This window comes from Echeneis naucrates, chromosome 7 (assembly GCF_900963305.1).
Source record: "Echeneis naucrates chromosome 7, fEcheNa1.1, whole genome shotgun sequence".
Classification (NCBI taxonomy): Eukaryota; Metazoa; Chordata; class Actinopteri; order Carangiformes; family Echeneidae; genus Echeneis; species Echeneis naucrates.
This window is the reverse complement of record NC_042517.1, coordinates 2844225-2862523: the sequence shown is the minus strand read 5'-3', so window position 1 is coordinate 2862523 and position 18299 is coordinate 2844225. Positions and strand designations below refer to the sequence as shown.

General features: G+C 44.9%; 1 protein-coding gene across 6 annotated transcripts in view; it reads left to right on the top strand.

Moving 5' to 3' along the window:
- Nucleotides 1–18299, top strand: part of plekhg5b (pleckstrin homology domain containing, family G (with RhoGef domain) member 5b) — a 61143-nt gene that overhangs the window by 39892 nt on the left and 2952 nt on the right. For all 6 annotated transcript variants that reach the window (XM_029506562.1, XM_029506560.1, XM_029506564.1 and 3 more), the window contains 12 exons: nucleotides 225–324; nucleotides 541–601; nucleotides 957–1048; nucleotides 1132–1268; nucleotides 3328–3494; nucleotides 14129–14320; nucleotides 15580–15750; nucleotides 16496–16591; nucleotides 16820–17020; nucleotides 17635–17745; nucleotides 17839–17988; nucleotides 18085–18222. In XM_029506562.1, coding sequence (XP_029362422.1) covers nucleotides 225–324; nucleotides 541–601; nucleotides 957–1048; nucleotides 1132–1268; nucleotides 3328–3494; nucleotides 14129–14320; nucleotides 15580–15750; nucleotides 16496–16591; nucleotides 16820–17020; nucleotides 17635–17745; nucleotides 17839–17988; nucleotides 18085–18222 — 1616 coding nt within the window. The remainder of the gene's footprint in view (nucleotides 1–224; nucleotides 325–540; nucleotides 602–956; nucleotides 1049–1131; nucleotides 1269–3327; nucleotides 3495–14128; nucleotides 14321–15579; nucleotides 15751–16495; nucleotides 16592–16819; nucleotides 17021–17634; nucleotides 17746–17838; nucleotides 17989–18084; nucleotides 18223–18299) is intronic.

Below are 18299 nucleotides of genomic sequence, written 5' to 3'. Positions count from 1 at the left end.
AAAACTATCCAGGATAGGGCTCATTTCTTTTTCTTTTTTTTTTCAGTATTCTCATCTACATTTTCGAACCTCTGATCCAGAGTATCAAAGACACAAATTCTGATGCTTAAATGTTTTGAATGAAATGTGCACAGCTGGAGGAACTTTGAGTGAACCAACCTTTTAATGCTCCAAATGAAGGTTCAATTTAACAGAAGGAACTGTCATGTTATCTTGACCTTTAGCTTCCATCCTGGCTCGGAACGTATCCACACGCTCTTGTCCCCCACGCACCAGCCCCCCCTCTGACCTGGAGGAAGAGGATGAGGGGAGCAACGACCGTGGGTCAGTAACCCTCCATTATATCATTACCAGCATTCGTGTATTCTGGCTGTGTGTCAGTGAAGCTCACTCTTCTCACACTTTACTCACAATTTGCAGCCACGAAATGCGCCTCTCCTCTTTGGCCGAATTAAACAGACGGCTTCTCGTATGCTTGTGTTTTTCTGAAGAACTGGTGCGAGGAAAGAAGCGCAATAACGTGTGCGTCTTATGTTGCAGGGAGCGTAAAGCAGGGGGGCTGAAGTTGGTGAAAAAGAAACCGAGGAGACGGCACACTGATGTAAGTAAACGTACCGACAGCGAGCTGCAGTGTGCGACATAATTAACACAACTGCTCTCCTTTCTCTTCCTTGAAAGACCTCACAGGGTTTCTTTGTCACCTGTTGTGTGAATTGTTAGGAGCATTATTTTTTCCAAATGGTGTGTGATACAAGCAGAGGGTTGTGTTTGGTTATGAAAGCAGCCACTATTATTCCAGGCAGCGATGATATAACACAGTGGTATCTCCCAGGCTGCTCTTTGTCTGAGGCAGCCAGTTTAGTGAGAAGGAGCCCCCATGTGGATCTGCTGAGAGCACACATACACCCCCACCTGTGTAAACTAACAGGGTGTCTGCCCCCCCCCTCCCCCTGCAGGACCCCAGCAAGGAGTGCTTCAGCCTCAAGTTCGATCTCAACGTTGACATAAACACAGAAATTGTACCTGCAATGAAAAAGAAGACCCTGAGGTGAGCCGGAGCCAAATAATGTGCAATCCGAGAGCTTCTCCAGAGCCAAAAGTTAAGTCGTTTTATGCTGTTCGTGTTCCCAGAGAGGTTCTGGGGCCCGTGTTTGAGAGGAACGGCATCGAGCTGTCCCGGGTCGACCTGTTTCTGGACCAGTCCAACACACCCCTCTCCCTCAACTTTGAGGCTTACCGTTTTGGAGGACACTACCTCAAAGTTAAAGGTAAAAAAAAAAAAACAGAACACAGATTCTCCTCCACGCTGCTCCGACTCTTATGAGGTGCTGAGCAGTCAAATCATGTCAATCTAAAATGAAAGCAGATTGCATGTCTGGGCTCATGCAACATTAATTTCAACATGTTTTCAAAATGAAACAAAGTGTGGGAGGATGAAGAAGTGGAAATACATGCAAACAGCCGCTCCGTCTGATTTATCGCTGCAGCAGATGAAATCGACTCTGAAGTTGAACATCAGAGAGAAGCTGGTTTAAAAATTAGTGGTGAATTTCACTGGATGCATGAGGCCGAGGCAGAGAGTCCAGAAACTGTTGGATGTCAGCCTGAGAAAAAGACTTGGAGCGCAAACAGCAGTTCAAAAATATCACCACAAATTAGATTATAAATAGATTTCGAAATGACCACTCTAAAATTTTCCACACAAATTCTTTTTCCTTCGGCGGACTCCTACGTGAATAAGCATTTCTCCGGACCTTAAATGACTCACAGTTGGATCCACTGCAGTTACTGAATAAATGCATTTTTCATTCATGTGTTAAACTAATTATATTTATACCTGTTTGTTTATTAATTTCACATTTATATTTTACTTTATTTTGTTTCCGGCACTAATTTATTCAAAGCGACCTCTCTCTGAATAAATACATTTTCACATTTAATTTCACTTCCTTGCTTCCCATATATGTAGAAAGACCCGAACGGCGTCGCATTTCATTGAGCCGCCTTCTATGCAAAATGAATTTTTTATTCAACTACCTTTAAACGTGCTTATTTCTGATTCTTCTATGACAGCATTTGCTTGTTGAAGATCAGTGAAAGGGCTGTGGATGAGTTATAAATAGAAATAATTTCCCTGCTTCGGTGGAAGAAAGGGTGAGGTGCCTCTCTGTCTTCTCCTTGTGGTCGCGGTGTATTTTAGACGTGACTTTGTTCTTATCTGCGGCCTGTAACAATGACTGAGCAGGACAGATGGTGTCAGCCGGTTTCCTCTCACACCCGAGTTTATGACGAGGCGGAAAAAGACTGCATCTCTGAACGTGATCTGAACCGCAAGGGGGAAAAAAAAAAATGTGTGACTGATTTTTCTCAACTTCATGACAAGTGTTTTTAAAACCACCACGAATATCGATATCACAGTAGTGGCATGAAAACATGATGGCTCCGCTTTCTTCCTTTCTTTCCCCCTCTACTGGAAACTGGGAAGGCTGCCTCTTCCTCGTGGTTATCCTTGTTCCTGCATCAAAGGCCTATTTTAAAAAGCATGTCTTAAAAGAGAACCAGTGCCATGACTAATTGCTATTCTTTTGAAATTGTCTCACCTCTTGAATACAGTCTGAACCACAGAGGTCGAGGACAAATAGTCCACAGCTGTTCAGTCACATGACGTCTGAGAATCTGTTGCTGTTTTATCGTACCGCACTAACCAATTTGGACCAAATACGCTCAGTTAGTTTCCTCCAAGTTTAGCACACAATTAAACAGCTATAATCACAATTCTGACATTAAGAATCGCTCAAATGACTACTTATGTGTGATCAATCTGATTGGTCACCCTTCATTTCTTCTTTTTCTTTTGAATATTTGTTCTCATAGCAGTTTTCACTGGTTGCTTCCAGCAAAAAACTGGAAAGATTACTTAACACTGACCGGATGCACAACTTCAAGTTAATGCTGCTCTTAGTACTCTTTATCTGCTGGAGGTCTAAATAGACAACATTTTTCAAACAAAGCAACTTTAATGCTGATGATGTTATAGAGTGCAGCTTGTTTTGCTGCCCCCAAGTGGCAAAAGAATTGTAGCCAATGCAGGTATGACCTCATATTAACTTGTAGTTGGTGTTAATCCCTGCAGTCTTCACAAAATCCTGCAGAAAGAAAAAAAACAAACAAAAACAAAACACAAAACGAAACGGTGGCTCTTAAACTTTGGGTGTGGTGTTGAGTTCCACATGACTCAAAACTGAAAAAACAGAAAGCTCTTTTTGGATCACAGTAAATAAAATGTGTGTGAGTTTTCAGTTTTTTCTCTCTGTTTCTCCGTTTTAGCTCGCCCAGGTGATGAGCTGAAGGTGGAGCAGGGTGTGAAAGACTTGAGGTCCCTCAGCCTGCCCAACATGAAGCCCTCCGGAGGTCAGAGCCCCTACATCCTCACCCCGGGCAGCGAGAGGGTGGAGCACGGCTCCCTGGGACGCCGAGAAAGCGTTGATCTGCTGGTGAGTGAACATCTGGCCTATCTGGAGCGGCACGGTTTATGATTTCATGTGACTTCCTCTCGCTCATGAGCCACCGAACTGTCTCTGAGACTCATCAAACCAAAACACACCATCCCTACAAACCACACGGTGCACGCAGACACCGACACGCCCTGTGACTGGGACTGTTTTGCCACACCCGTCACTCTTTTTCCATAACTTCATCTCCTCTTTGCTGCAGTCCCACAATGCTTCAGGCCAGTGCGGTATCTCATGGTGTCCCCATCATGACATCATTATCTGCCGTTCCCTTTATCTGTCCGGCACAAACCTGGGAATGTATTCCTGGATTTCCGCCCCAGTAGTGTCTCTTTGTGCGCGCGCTCGTGTATGTACATGCCAGCACGCGGCCTCGCTGCAGGCAGCTCAGCCCTTCACTCAGGAACAGTCTGTGCCACCGCGCCGCTTCCTGCGGCCACAGGAAGTGGCTGTTTTGTTACGGCTGAGAAGTGCTGAGAGGCCGACGGGGGCCTGCAGGATCCAGAGCTGCTCGGCTGCCAAACATGGAGCGGGAGCAGACAGTCAGAGGGTTCATGCAAAACCTTTTTCAGCCAGCTATAGATTGACTTTATTTATTTTCTTTTTTATTCATGGACGATGTCTTTCTTCTGTTCGCTGCTTGTGTTTCAGTATCAAGGAAGGATTGACACATGATCATTGTGTGACTGCGTTTTATCAAGTCCGGGTTTTATTATATAAAGGAAAAAGGATTAAAAGAGGTGGAAGATGAATTCTATATATTATTAAGCTTGAGATCAGATGACTGCCTGTCTGTTATAGCCGCAGTGACTGCTCGGTGTGTTTTACACTACATGAAAATATAATAAAGCCCTTCCCAGTTTAGTTGCTGCTGCTCAGCTCAGCTGATGAGCTGCAGATAGCTTGCAAATAATGTGAACATATTAGCACGGCTCTCGGCTGGTTGGAAACTTAAATGTGAACTTAACGCGGCTTGTAAAGCATCTCTGTGTATTTTCAAACTGTATACTCACACTTTCAACATCACAAGAGGAACGGCCTTCAGAGTGAAGATAGCTGTGACTAAACCTTTGTTGAGAGAAAAGAAACGAATCATCTCATTTGAGAAGCTGGAACAAGCAGACCATTAATGACAAACTTAATACGAGAACTGGTGTGAAAATAACTCCCTCCTCTACTACAGTAACACAATTCAACATCCAATTTTATGGAGGCAAATTGCTTCCTCTGTTTTTGTCATTGAAGAAGGGCGATACAAAGCCGTTGCTTAGAAACACTCCCTCCATTATGAGCAGCGATTTTTGTTCAGCGCAACAATATTTACATCAACAGTCACCGGTGTGTGTCAGTGCCAGATGTTTTCCAGTTGCTCACAGCTGAATCACCGGAGTGATGCGACTGAACAGTAAAAGCGGACTCAACCTCCTAACCTGAAACATTAGCATGGATCTTTTTACTGGGGTTAGAAATTGCAAGTAGTAAAAGTTCTCAGTTGGGTGTTCAACACTTTTGAGACAAGTCTGGACCCACTCAGAGTTGAGTTGGAATATGTAACACAGGAACTATTTTCAGTGTCATTGTTGCTCCGGGCGAACGAACAGGTAGAGGCTCTGTTAAGGTGTTCCACCGCCGCCTGAGGTTAGTCATCAAGCAACGACACAAACAGCGGAGGTTGCTGAGGAAAACCCAGTCGTAGTGACCTCCTGCTGCTGTTCGTTGCATTTTTTATTTGTGCTGTTGCATCATTTGAAAGATAACGTCAGCGATAAGAACAACTCCTGGTCTAGTCCTCAGGGGGGCAATAACGTGCAGCTTCTGGTGCTCGGATGACTTTACTCTGCTGACACTTTGCACTTGTTGGTTGTTTTTGGCAGCGTTGCAATAAGCGGCGTAGCAGAGGACATCGAATTCAGTGAAAGGAGGATCCATCAGTCATTTTTTTATTAATGTAATCTGAAATCAGAACTTTGACTCAAAAGGAATTTAGAAGAACACCCAACACCCCGTGTGACGTAACACGCCCAAGTTTCCATCAAGTATATTTAAAAAGACATGAACTCATGAAGTAAATATGCTTAGAAAAGATAGTGATTAGAGAGAAAGTGGATCAGTGCTGTGTATAATATTGTTATTTGGAATATTACTCAGTCATTTTTTATTTGGCTTCTATTTTGTAATCTACGTCTGTAAAGATAACTGAATGAGGAACATATCAGCCCCCCCCCCCCCCCCTTTTTTTTTTTTTTTTTTTACATATTTTATGGAGGTTTACTGCCAGTGTGACAAATTGTTGTGGAGAAATCATGTGACTCTCACGTGAAGTTTGAGAAAGAAAATGATGCGATGTGATTAACGTGAAGGTGTGAATTTACCGGACCTTCAGCCTCTCCCTCATCGCTGCAGCCACGTCTCTTCATCGAATAAATCTGCTCATTATCGTCGCATTTTCACAGAAACGCTCTTTGAGGCAGGAAGTAGGGTTAAAAAAAAAAAAAAAAAAAAAAGAAAAGCACACCTCCCTCTGAAATGTAGCAGATTAAAACTAAAGCTGGGTCATTGAGTAAATAAGCGTTCTCCGCTCTTTATTTTAAATAGGAGTAGATTTGGACCTTTGACTCAGTCACTTCTATTCTTACTTTAATCTTTAACAGTCTCAACAGCAGAAGCTCGGCGCTCTGTCTTTTGGGTGCTGGCCCATTTTTTATGAAAGCAGTTTGGCTCACAAAAGCTCGGACATGTGGGCACTGATCGTGCTCTCGGAGTTTCTATGGCAGCAGCTCGGGCACTCACCGTTTAAATGCATGCGTGGCTGCTTTTTATGGAGAAGGGGAAAAAAAAAAAAGGGAATTTATTTCCCCACTGACCGGATTCATGGTTTGGCATGGCAGTGGCTTGTATCAGGCTTGAGAAGAGAAGCAACCAAGCCGTGTCCTTTATGTAAAAATGCTTTTGTTTGATTGGGGTACTTCAAGTTTATTATCGTGTGCATGCTCTGATTTATAGTCTGTGGCAGCGTTGTGATAGGCTGCAGCGAACTTTGATCTGAATTGATTAATTTTACGACAGAGGAGCTTTAGCCAAGCTCTCCGATTGGTCGAGAACGCGTACCTCCTTCGCTAATAGTTCCCATAAAGCACTTTGCTTCTGCTCTTTGCTTCGCGCTTTTCTCACCGTCCGCAAATAATGCATCCTTTTTACACCGATGCAGTATCAGCAGCCTATCAAATCACCTTTGATGGACACTGACCCAATCAGAAGTTCAGCTTTTCACCTGAACTCAGCGGCTTCAGGGAGAAGAAAACTGAAAAACTTTTACTGAATCTCGCTTCATCCATCCAACAATGAGTTGCGACTGCAGCGTTTATTTCACATAACTTGACTCAGCTAAAGCAGAAACCTAAAAATAAGTGACAGTCAGAGCTGGAAGTCCCCCTTTCCCTCCAGACTGGAGTAGTTGTGACAAATTTTCACCTCCTCTGGAAGCTGAAAGCCATCAGTCAGTGGAGGTCAGGGATCAGGATGCGCAGGTTGCAGCAAAAACAAAACTTGTTTCTCAGGGAATCACACGACATTGTTCATGTCATTGGCCGAATCTCACGCACCGATTTTAGGGGAATCACACACTTCATGATGTCGCTCATCTTTCCGTTTCTTCCAGGAACAGAAAGTGAGAGCAGCTTTTACAGCCTTTAAGAGAATCATAAAGATAATTTAACTGTCTGTGACCTGGATTGTTACAGTAAGCACGTTGATCCTCCTTTTTGTGCAACACACGCCCATCAGTTCCGATAACACCAATGTCTGCCGCTTGAATCAAATTAAATAACTTATGTTTTTCATCTGTGTGAAAAAGAAAGTAGAATTTTATGTCTGTGAAATTACAGCCACTAGCGCCACATTACATTTTTACATTAGAGGCTTTCGCTGTTTTAATTTAAGTTAATGGATTCTCCACAACGCTTGTCAGCACTTTGGACTCCCATCATGCACCTCATCTACTTCGTACGGGGGAAATATGTTATGTTATCGAATTTCTTTTCAAACACATTTATGAACGAGCATTTCCTCCTGGGTTTGTATTATTGCTGAAATGATCAGCTGAGAAATTAAAATATAATCCGATGAACTATCTAACTGCTTTTCTCTCATTCAGTAAACAGAAAGTGGCTTTCTTCGGGTTTCAGAGTTTTCAGACAAAACAATTCCTTCTGAGACGTCACTTGGTGAACTGTGATGGGGGAAACCAAACATCAGTTTCAGCTCCCTGTCCCGCACGTCCCTAGAGATGTGTGGCGTGGCGTTGCTTCAGGCTTGACAGAGTTTGTTATGTGAAAGACCAAAGAGGTAGATAGCGTTGCTTCATAACAAGCCAAAAACTCGGTGTTGGGGAAAGAGCTGACAAAAGCCCCAGAAATCCCCGAGGGCTGAAAACATGATGACACAGAGAGCCCACATCTCACCTGGTGAACCAGTGAAGGGAGTGTCTTCTTACTGTCTGCATACTGATCTTAAAATACAGTAACACACATTTTCTTCGTCACAGACGGATTAAAGTCTGTCTGATATTGTATTCATGGGGCTTGAATTCAGTGGACTCAGTGTGCTTTGTGTGGGAGGGTGACAGATGTTGGCCAATGAGGCAGTTGATGTTATTTGTTTCTTTTCTTTTTTTAAAAAACTAGGTCATGCATTTCTTTTCTTTTAACACCTACATTACACAACTGAAGGATGGGAGCGTGGGGAGTTTCCCAGTCAGGCTATCAAGTCCGAGATCTGTCTCCTCTGCAGCTTATCTGACCCCCCCCCCGTGATAGATCACAATGGGGACGACTGTCGAATTAACACACAGCCACTTTGAATGACAATAGCTGAATCAGCGGCGGTCACACAGCGGCCTTGTTTGATCTGAAGAGCTGAACAGAAGCATGAAGTGTTACACACAACAGTCGGTATAGTTTGTTAATAGAGCGAGAAGCATCTGTGATTGACTTGATAAGAAATTTGGCATATATACTACACAAAACCAGCAGCACTGCTGATTTCTGAAATAAAAATGGACAGAACACCGCTTTTAATCTGATAAATGTTAAAAAAAGAGAAAAGTATATTCATGGGAGTTGTACAGTAAAAAGGCAGATTACTGTATAAACTAGAATGACGGCTGCAAACAATAGTGTTTTAACAGCAGCTATTTCAAAAAGTAGATTTTTCCCCTTTTTTCTGTCACTGTTAACTGAATATTTTAGATTTTAAACTCTGTCAATTAAAAATTAAGATATTGCTTTAAACTCTCTGAATCTGGATTTTTTTTTCACTCATCCTCTGATGCTCAATTATTTGAAAAATCAATAGTTCACTTGATTTAAAAAAAAAAAAAAGAGAATATTTTCATATATTAATCACTCAGCTTGAGGACCTTTATTTTGAAAGACCCTGATGAAACTCGCAGTGCTCAGACTTAGCTGTGTTTCTGTGTATATCTAATAATAGAATCAGTAAAATGCTTTAAGAGCTCAATCCGGCTCTTCCAGTTCAGTGTGTGTGTGTGTGTGTGTGTGTGTGTGATTGTACGTTAGTGTGTGAACACTGTCAATGACTCAAGTGTTTGACACACTTTTTTAATTAAAATAATTATACCAGGCGCTCGGAGGCTTGTTTAATTCACATATGATGTGGGAGGAGCTACAGACAGTGTGTCTGTGTGTGTGTGTGTGTGTGTGTGTGCGTGCTGGAAAGACAAAGAACTTCCCATAATGCCTAAAGGTGGAGATAACTGCAGGGAGCATGCACACCTTTATGATGGTTGTGTGGGTGAAGGTTGGCTTACAGTTACAGTCTGCTGTCAGAGAGGAAGTAGCTGCGATGCTTCTCTCAGGTGTGTGTGTGTGTTTTGGGGACTTAGCTTTTGATTACTGAAACCAGCTTTTGACATTTGAGGTTCGGGCCGTTGTGTTTTCTTTTTGCCTGCTGGTTTCTGTGGAAGATGGTCCGATTTGGTCGTCTCTCCTCCTGGCGCAGCTGGGACCTGCTGCATGTGGAGCCAGGGATACCTGAGTCACCTCTTTCTGACACGAGGCCACCGCCAAGTGACTGTCAGGTGAGGGCTTCGCTGACACTCAGCAAGCAGCTGCAGCTTCCATTTGTAGAAGCAATAACACATAATTCATTACGATTTTTTTTAAATATTCATTTTCACTCGAGAAATACCAACAATTTGTTGGTTCTTACTTTCCAAGTACAAGAATTGGATGCTTCTCTTTTTCATGCAGAAGCACAAACACTGAACAAGCAACCATTTGCCAGTTTATTAGCCAAACTTAACTCTAATAAGGTCAAACTGCATTTTCTTTTGGTTGACGTGTTCAATCTTAATTTACTTCAACTTTATGGTCAGTTTTGCTGCTGTGGTTTATGGTGAGGTTAAGTTTTTATCAATGGGAGTTTTGTTGGGCTGATTTGTTGTTTCGTTAGTGTTAGCTGAGTGTTCCTAATAAACTGCCAACTGGATGTTTCGGGCTTTTTGGGTTTCCTGAGATCTGTCTTCTCGGACTGTGGGCCGTTTTTCATTGAAGCAATGAATGGATTAATTGATAAAATGATAAACTGATTAAGCTGTAAAGAGAATGATTATCAGTTGATGATTGTGATGTTTAAGGTTGATTCATTTCACTCAGTTTAAAGTCATTTATACAACTGTCTGGTTTTTAATTAATCTCATCTGCTCTGCTGGATAGTGTGTGATGATGGTGATGATGGTTAGGATGTGATTACATTGTGGCATCACTCATGTTTTGCCTCAAACTGAAAGCTTATGTTTGTTGTGTTGGTCACCAGCAGGGTCTTGATTATTGGAAGTGTGGTGGCCTTGAAACATGCTGACCGTGTGTGTGTGTGTGTGTGTGTGTATGGGGGGGGGGGGGGTTCTTTTAGTTTCTCTTTCCTGGTTATGCACATGTGAAGTACTTTTGTGTGTTTGTTGGTGTCCAGGCTTGCAGGAAGGTCAGTGTCACGCTGTTTTCCCATCGTTAATCAAACCTACCTGATCAAGGAGAGCCGTTATCAGTGGGCCAACGTAAAGGCGGTAGCAGGGGGGGGGGGGGGCAGGGGGAGAACGGGGGTGGGGGTGGGTGTTGTGCTTTCTTTGTTGCTGCTTATTTTAATACAATCCTTCCCATTTAAAGATTTTCTCCTTTCCAGGCCAAGGTTAGTGCAACAAGCCGCGGCGATAAGATAAGGCCGTGAGCAGGCGCAGGGCTTGATATCATTAACCTGACTGGCCCCCCCAGACTCGCTTGCACAAGTCGCAGTTCCCAGATGGAGTGGCTTTGCAACAAAAGACAGCTCAGGACCTGGCTGCCCACAGTTCTGACTGACAGGTTTACACAGCAGGCACAAGGGAAACCTTGTAAACATAATTAGTTAGAAGCAGACTAGAGTGGCCGGGTGTTCACTGTGAGGGTCCATTTGCCTGGAGTGACGTTGAAATAGTTTCTTTATTAACCAAATATATTCCATTTTTACAGATGTCAAAGTGAAAACATGGACATTTTAAAATGTTCTGAAATGAATCCAGCTGCAGGTTCGGTTGCAGGGAATTTTTCCGACCTTCCTTAAGGAGGTGGTGTGCTTGTGCTTATCTGCTGGCCATAAGCAGTCTATTAAATGTGCTGAAACAAGCAAGTAAACAAAGTGAATTTCCCGTTTGGTCATTATCGGGCTATTTCTTTCCTTGTTTTGGCCATCTAGCCTGGCATTGTTCAAAGGACTCCAGGCAAAACTGTGATTGAAGATAACAAAGAATGGTGGCCCGACTTCCAAATAAGAGTAAAGAATGAAGTTCCTCTTCAACCTCACAGCCACCCTGTGATTTTTCTTTTCTTTTAATCAGGTGATTGTTTGAAACGAAAGCTAATCTTTAGGTTGGGGGAAAAAAAAAGATTGAACAAAGGCACACACACACACACATACATGCATAGACAAAAAAACACACACACAAAAAAAAACAAGTGATGTGTGTTCACAGGCCGTGAGTGGATAGTTTTATTTCCACTTCAGCCTGTTGAGACTGACCCTTAAAGAGCATTTGGCATCTCCCCAATCACCAGGATGTGTGTTCGAACCAGGGAGCTCCCTACAAGCTGTCACCCTGACTCCTCCTCCAAATATTCAGATCAGTCTCCCAGTTCAGTTGTTCTTTTTTTTGTTTTTTTTTTTTTGTGCTGGCCCAGCCTTCGCTTTCCTGTTCAACACAATGAGGCAGGATCCTCATGGTTGCTATGACTTCGGGCCAGTGCCTGTATGAAATGCAAGCAGAGCGGTCGCTTCAGAAAGAAGGCTTCACCGCTGACTGTGCGGACGGCAGGGACGGGACACGGATACGTCCCGGTTCAAAAGGAAGCCGCAGTCAGACGCTGCAGGGGGGCGGCAGCCAGACACGGCTCCCGGTAGGGTTAACCCGGACCCCGTCAGCTGGAGCGGGACGTTTCTGAGGCTTGAGCTGAAGTTTCGACGGGAGCCGCTTTATCTTGAGAGTTATCACGGCAGTGTCATCACAATCGTGGATGTGTGGACCTCACGGAGGAAGCGAAGAGAGAGGTTGAGAGAGTGCAGCAGCTGGCTCCAGAATGGGCTGCGATCCATGAATCCAGTTGAAGGATTAGGATGGTTTTTGTTACTTTTGACATGCCTCTGGCTTCAATGGTGAGCACTGTTAATGTGGTGGGAAACTGGTGGGAGACTTCATATCCCTGTGTGCTTGTAATTACAATTTCCAGACGTTGTCTTTGTCTTTGAGACACTAGTTTCTTGTTGAAGTGACTTTTGAATGTATTTTTTTTTAACCTGTGACTACAGTATTTTCATTGTTGGCTTTCTCAGTGCGTTTGGAGACGCCTCATTAGAAAGGCTCTAGGATCAGCATTTTCTCTCTTGATCACACCTGTTTTAAATTTCCATTTTCTTTTTTTTTTCCTGAGCGCTGTCACGCAACGCACACACAGCCCGATCGACCCGGGTCTTGGCTTGGCCTTTAGTGTGCTGGCAGTAGCGCGGGGTCCAGGCTCTCCCTGTTTGTCCATGGAGGCCGAACATTTCCTGACCTGTGTGCCTGAACTTTTGGACCACGTTCCCCGCCCCAAGTCGGACCCATTTAGGGCTCTAAATCTGTCTCACTTCCCCCTTCCCCTTCTATAATAACATGTCTACTTGTAGTCGAGTCACTCTCCTTTTTGTGGAATAGGAAAGAAAAAAAAAAAAAACAGCCGAAAGGACCAAAAGGCTCATTTACAAACCGGTAGGACCCCCCACGCAGATTTACTGTCATGTTATGTAACTGTATTGGCCCTCGGGTGCCTTTTTACTCTACAGTTAAGTGCTTCTGCAAAGGTCCGGGGATGAGCTTATGTAATGCAGAACACGTTATTCCTAATATTTACATTTCATTTTTGTTTAAGTTTTCGGTTACATATACATGTCATACGCTGTTTTCTGTGAAACGTCTGTATGAGTAATTCTCAATAAAGTAGTTGGTCTCTGATCGCTGTGATGCACATCCCCTAAAAGTTATTTACAGTCCGACGGTCTGTGCAGCTTGGGTCGTCTCTGTTAGAAGGTGGCATCTCTTTCTAATCCAGAACTGGGTCTGTTTCTGTCTGTGAATCTGGTTTTGCCCTCCGATGGCAGCCTGAGTGATGGACCACGACTAAAAGTAACGATATCTGACAACTCCATCCATCAGATTCTTGTAATTTTTAGAGTCTGAAAGTGAGTTTGCGAGAAAAGTTTGTTTGCAGGCTCAGAGAGAGCTGAGTCTGGATAAACATGGCTGACGACGACGATGATGATCTCACAAAGTGTTGTGATGGCTTTGTGTTTGTGCATGCGGGGGGTGCTCAGGAAAAGAATTTCACTGGAATGGTCGGTCAGTTTCAGCAACAGTGTCAGTGTCCTGGAATGTAAGTTCCTTGTCGCTATGTTTGAAGGGGAAGGTTGTGTGTGTGTGTGTGTGTGTGTGTGTTGGGGGGGGGGGCTGCTGGGGGTCAGCTGCATGACCCCCACTTGCAGATTCCTCAGGACTGACACTCTAACGGCAAAAACAACTGCTTCCTCAGATACCGAGGTGGCCCCTGTTTGTTTTCTTTGCGGCAGCTCGTAAAGTGGACAGAGATTGCCCGACTGAGGTTGTGCGGCAGGGCCTGCTGACAGGGTAACAATGGCGGGGGGGCGGGGGGCGCTGGGGACAATGGCCCAGACTTGGACCGTCTGTTCTCATATGGAACAGCCTCCCGCCTGCTCCTTGTGATGTAATGAGCATTCACTGCGAGGAAGTGGCAGTCCTTCCCTCTCCTGTTTGTGTCTGACCATTAGGATAGTTTTAACGGACCTGCTGATGTCATCCTGCACGCAGAATTCCCCTCTGATTTCCTGTTTATCCTGTCGGCATACGTCCCTCTCTCCTACATTGTCTCTCTTCATCCGTCTAACTGGAAACTTCTCTATTTCCTGTTGTAGTGACGAAGCTGCTCAAGCCACTCACATCTGTTCTTTCATTTTCTCTTTTCTCATGTTGAACACTGTGTGAATTCTTCGTTCTTTTGTTTCTGTGGCGTTCCTCTCAGGGTCAGGCTCGGCGGAGGAAGAACATGACAGAGTTCCTCGGGGAGACGAACATCCCAACCCCAGATGCTCTGGGACAGATCGGTGGCTCTCTGCCCAGCGTCGGGGCCGGGCCCGACAGCTGGAAGAACCGTGCCGCCAGCCGCTTCAGTGGCTTTTTCAGCTCCAACGCCGGAGCAGGGCCCTTCTGCAAGGTAACACTGATCAGGCCGGGGGGGGTCCACATGAAATGCGAGTGTTTGATTTCACATAAAGTGCTGTACTTTGTCTTGGCTGTAAAACTGAGATTTTAAGAGCAGCTGGGGGGGTGGTGGGATGGGGGGGGGGGGGGGGGGGGGGCAGGATTGTTGCCCAGGCGTGCCTCAGATTAAAAAAAAAAACAAAAAAACAAAAAAAAACAAACACAACAGTAGCAAGAAGCAGTGGGAGGAGGCCAGAAGGCCAGAAGGCCAGAAGGCTATATCCCCTGAACCCTGGTGAGGTAATTTCCCTTCAGAGTCGCCTGAGTTGGAGGATCACACACTCCCCCCCGCCCCCGAGCAGCTCTGGAAATGAGTAGGTGGAAGAAAAGCTTCATGTGCTCGCTCAAGTCTGTCCATCATCTTCTGTGATTTATAAAAGCTCACAAATGAAGCTTAAGGGAGTAAATATTCAGAGAAAATTTGATATTCGCTGTAGCAGCTGACACGTCAGTTAGCACTTTGCTAACTTAGCTTAGCATAAAGGCATAAAACCTAAAACCCACCGGCCCGCCGCTCAAAGGTCACTAATTAAAACAATAAGCCTTACCCTAAGATGTCAAACCTTTCCGCTCAGTTCAATATCTGAGATTTTCGACCATAATAATTAACGTTGGTTGCAATGAGGCACACACGCTCCCATTGTGTCCGCCCCGCTGAGGTCGCACCCTTCTCGGCGGCAGATGTCACATAGAGACAGTATCTGTCAGTCAGCTGTCAGTGCCGGGCTCATCTCTATTCATCCTGCCTGCTCCCTTTAACCCCTTCAGGGCCAGAGATCTTCCTCGGGGCCCCCGGACCTCTGGCTCCCTTCATACTGCAGGGTCAAACACCGACGAGTCCCCTCTGTCACAAAACCTTGACAAGACTTTTCAGATTTTTCCTAAATCTGCTGCACAATTTCTGACTGTATACGAGCGAGTTGCAGCGCTTTCTGAAATACTTCAACAACATTAAATCTCAGGCCCGTCTTCCTCCTTCACGCTGTAGCGCTCACCCCCCCCACCCTCCCCAAGTCGTCTATTGTTAAGATGGCCTCAATGCACAGAGCTCATTTTCATAACTACATCAGGGCAGCCAGCTTGAACAAAGAGCTGAACAGCAGCTACAGTTGGATTTTAGAGTAAAGGCCAGTAATATGCTAATACGTGGACTTATCTTTACTCAGGACAGAGATGAACCTTCTGTTTTTATTTTTTCCTGTATTGAAACAGGAGGTGGACCGTGTGGAGCAGCTCCACAGCAAACTCCACTCCTACACGTTGTTCGGGCTGCCCAAGGTGCCGCGGCAGCTCTCCTTCCACCAGGACTCCTGGGAGGAGGAGGAGGAGGAGACCAACCTGGCCCTGGAGGACAGCTGGCAGTCACTGCTGGACAACTCAGAGGTTCGACACACTTCAGTGAGAAATCAAACTGAAGTTAGAATGAAAATCAAGTGGAAACAGGACATTATATCAATGAGCTGCAAATTAATTACAAATTAAAAACTACTTTTTTTTTTTTTTTTTTTTTGGCTATTTGTTAAAAAATATAGACTTGACTGCTCTTCCAAATGTCTCTGGTGTTAAATCACCTACATGTGCACGTACTTCCCACTTCCTTTTTGTTTATATTCGCCACACGCCGACAGCCTGACGCCTGTTTTCCCAGAATGGTGCTTACAAATCACCTAATTATTGCACAGCTGTCACGAAGCGTACATGCTGCCCAAAGTTGTTAATGTGTATGTGACTAATCAGGAGCTAGACGGAGCGATATCACTGCTCAGCGCCGCACGCTGCAGATTCATTTCTGATGGGCGGTTATGTAAGTTGTGTCACTGACTGGAGAGAACAGAATTTCCCGACATCATCAGGCGGGCAATGTCGATGACTTTTTATGAGCACACGCTTTAACTGCGTGTGATAACGCTGTGGTTTTCACGCTTTTTCACCACTGACTTTATGATCAGCTTTTTGATTTCGTCCCCTTTTTTTTCCTGATTCTTCGGATGTGTCTATTCATCTGCGCAGCAATCAGTTTAATGTGATTAAGATGAGTAAATAAAAGTCAGGACTGCTGTAATTATTACAAGAAAAATTAAAAATGCGTCCCGTCTTCTTAATTAATTTTACCTCTCTGCGTTTTTAGTCACTGACAAGGCGACAGTTCCACCAGCAGGAAGCAATATGGGAGCTGCTGCAGACCGAGGCCACGTACATAAAGAAACTCAGAGTCATCACTGATGTAAGTGCTGAGCCGACTACTGTTGTCTGCTGCCGACTCACATAAAGAACATATTGATATACGTCTTGCTGTTGCATAAGATGAAGTGGCTTCTGTGCCGTGACATATCAACTCACAATGAACCTTTTGTTGAGGTGTAAAACTAGACGACATTTTATCGTCATCTCATCTCGGTGAGCTGAAAGCTGAGAAAGTGAGTAATCTGTTTCACGTCGTCTCTCTTTGCAGCTGTTCCTGAGCGGGCTGCTGAACCTGCAGGAGAGCGGCCTGCTGACGGAGGTGGAGCCCGCCAAGCTGTTCAGTAACATCCAGGAGATCGTCCGCCTCCACACGTCGCTGTGGAACCAGGTCATGCTGCCTGTGCTGGAAAAGGCCAGGCAGGCCCGGGCTCTGCTTGACCCCACTGACCTCCACCACGGCTTCAGAACGGTCAGTCCGTGTTGCACTGTAAATAACAAGCAGCAAATTTAGTTTCTGTAGGGGTCATCAGGAAACTGTCACCCTGGTCGTGGCCAAAGGTTTCCCTCCATTAGACATCTCCAGGTCACTGTAATGGAAACTGTGTGTTATGGTTATTTAGTGTATGTCTGCAAACACAGACTTCATCAGTTGTGTGCTGAGACCAAATAAACACAAAAAGTTAGGTGTTCATAAACCAAATGAGCTGTCCAGACATAAAGTGCTAAGTACTTCATGCCACCTTTTGAAAACTTAATGAAAACTTTGTATTTTTGTGTATGGGATGCATTTGGTTATATTTAATAATTGAACTTAAGGAGTCCCGTCCGTTAAACACCATAAACTGAATAAAGAAGTCACGTATGCAGCGTTAGAAAACTGACTGATGAATCTGGTTTTTACTTTTTGTAAATATGACGCAAGCAGTAAAAAAAAATAGTAGTGTCATTTGAGCCAAAGCACAAAAAAATCCTTTAAATATAGAACAGTTTAGATAGCAGGACACGTACTGAGGGAGAGGTAAACACGTCCACCCTCATGTTGACGTGGAAATATCTGACATGTCTGTTTATGTTTGCGTTCAGTTTGGCTCCAGGTTCCAGCCCTACATCCGGTACTGCATGGAGGAGGAGGGCTGCATGGAGCACATGCGCACACTTCTCAGGGACAACGAGCTGTTCAGGACCTATGTCACGGTCAGTCGTCTCGAGCCGCGCCCTGCACTGTTCTCACACTTCTTTTTCGTTTTTCTCCCATTAAATGTTTGATTTCCTGCCTTTGTTCCTCAGTGGGCAGAGACCAAAGAGCAGTGCAACCGTCTGAAGCTGGCCGACATGTTGGCCAAGCCCCACCAGAGACTGACCAAGTACCCGCTCCTGCTGAAAAGCGTCCTCAAGAAAACAGACGAGCCGTCGGCCCGCGACGCTGTCAACGACATGGTGCGGGAGTTGAGGAACGGATGAAAATGTGCTGTCTTTTGCAGCCTGTTGTGCACAGTCTGAACATGAGTGTGTCGTGTTTGTTTCCTCCTCAAGGTGGCCACAGTGGAGGGTTTCATCAACAGCGTGGACTCGCAGATGCGCCAGCGTCAGGAGCAACACAAGCTGGCCACCATTTCCTCCCGTATCGAGTCCTACGAGGCCGTTGAGGGCAGCAGCGAGGAGGTGGAGAAGGTAAGGGAGCATTCGGGGCTCCTCAAAACATTCCGCCTGCCAGACGTTAATCTCCGTCGACGATCTGGCCTCACGCT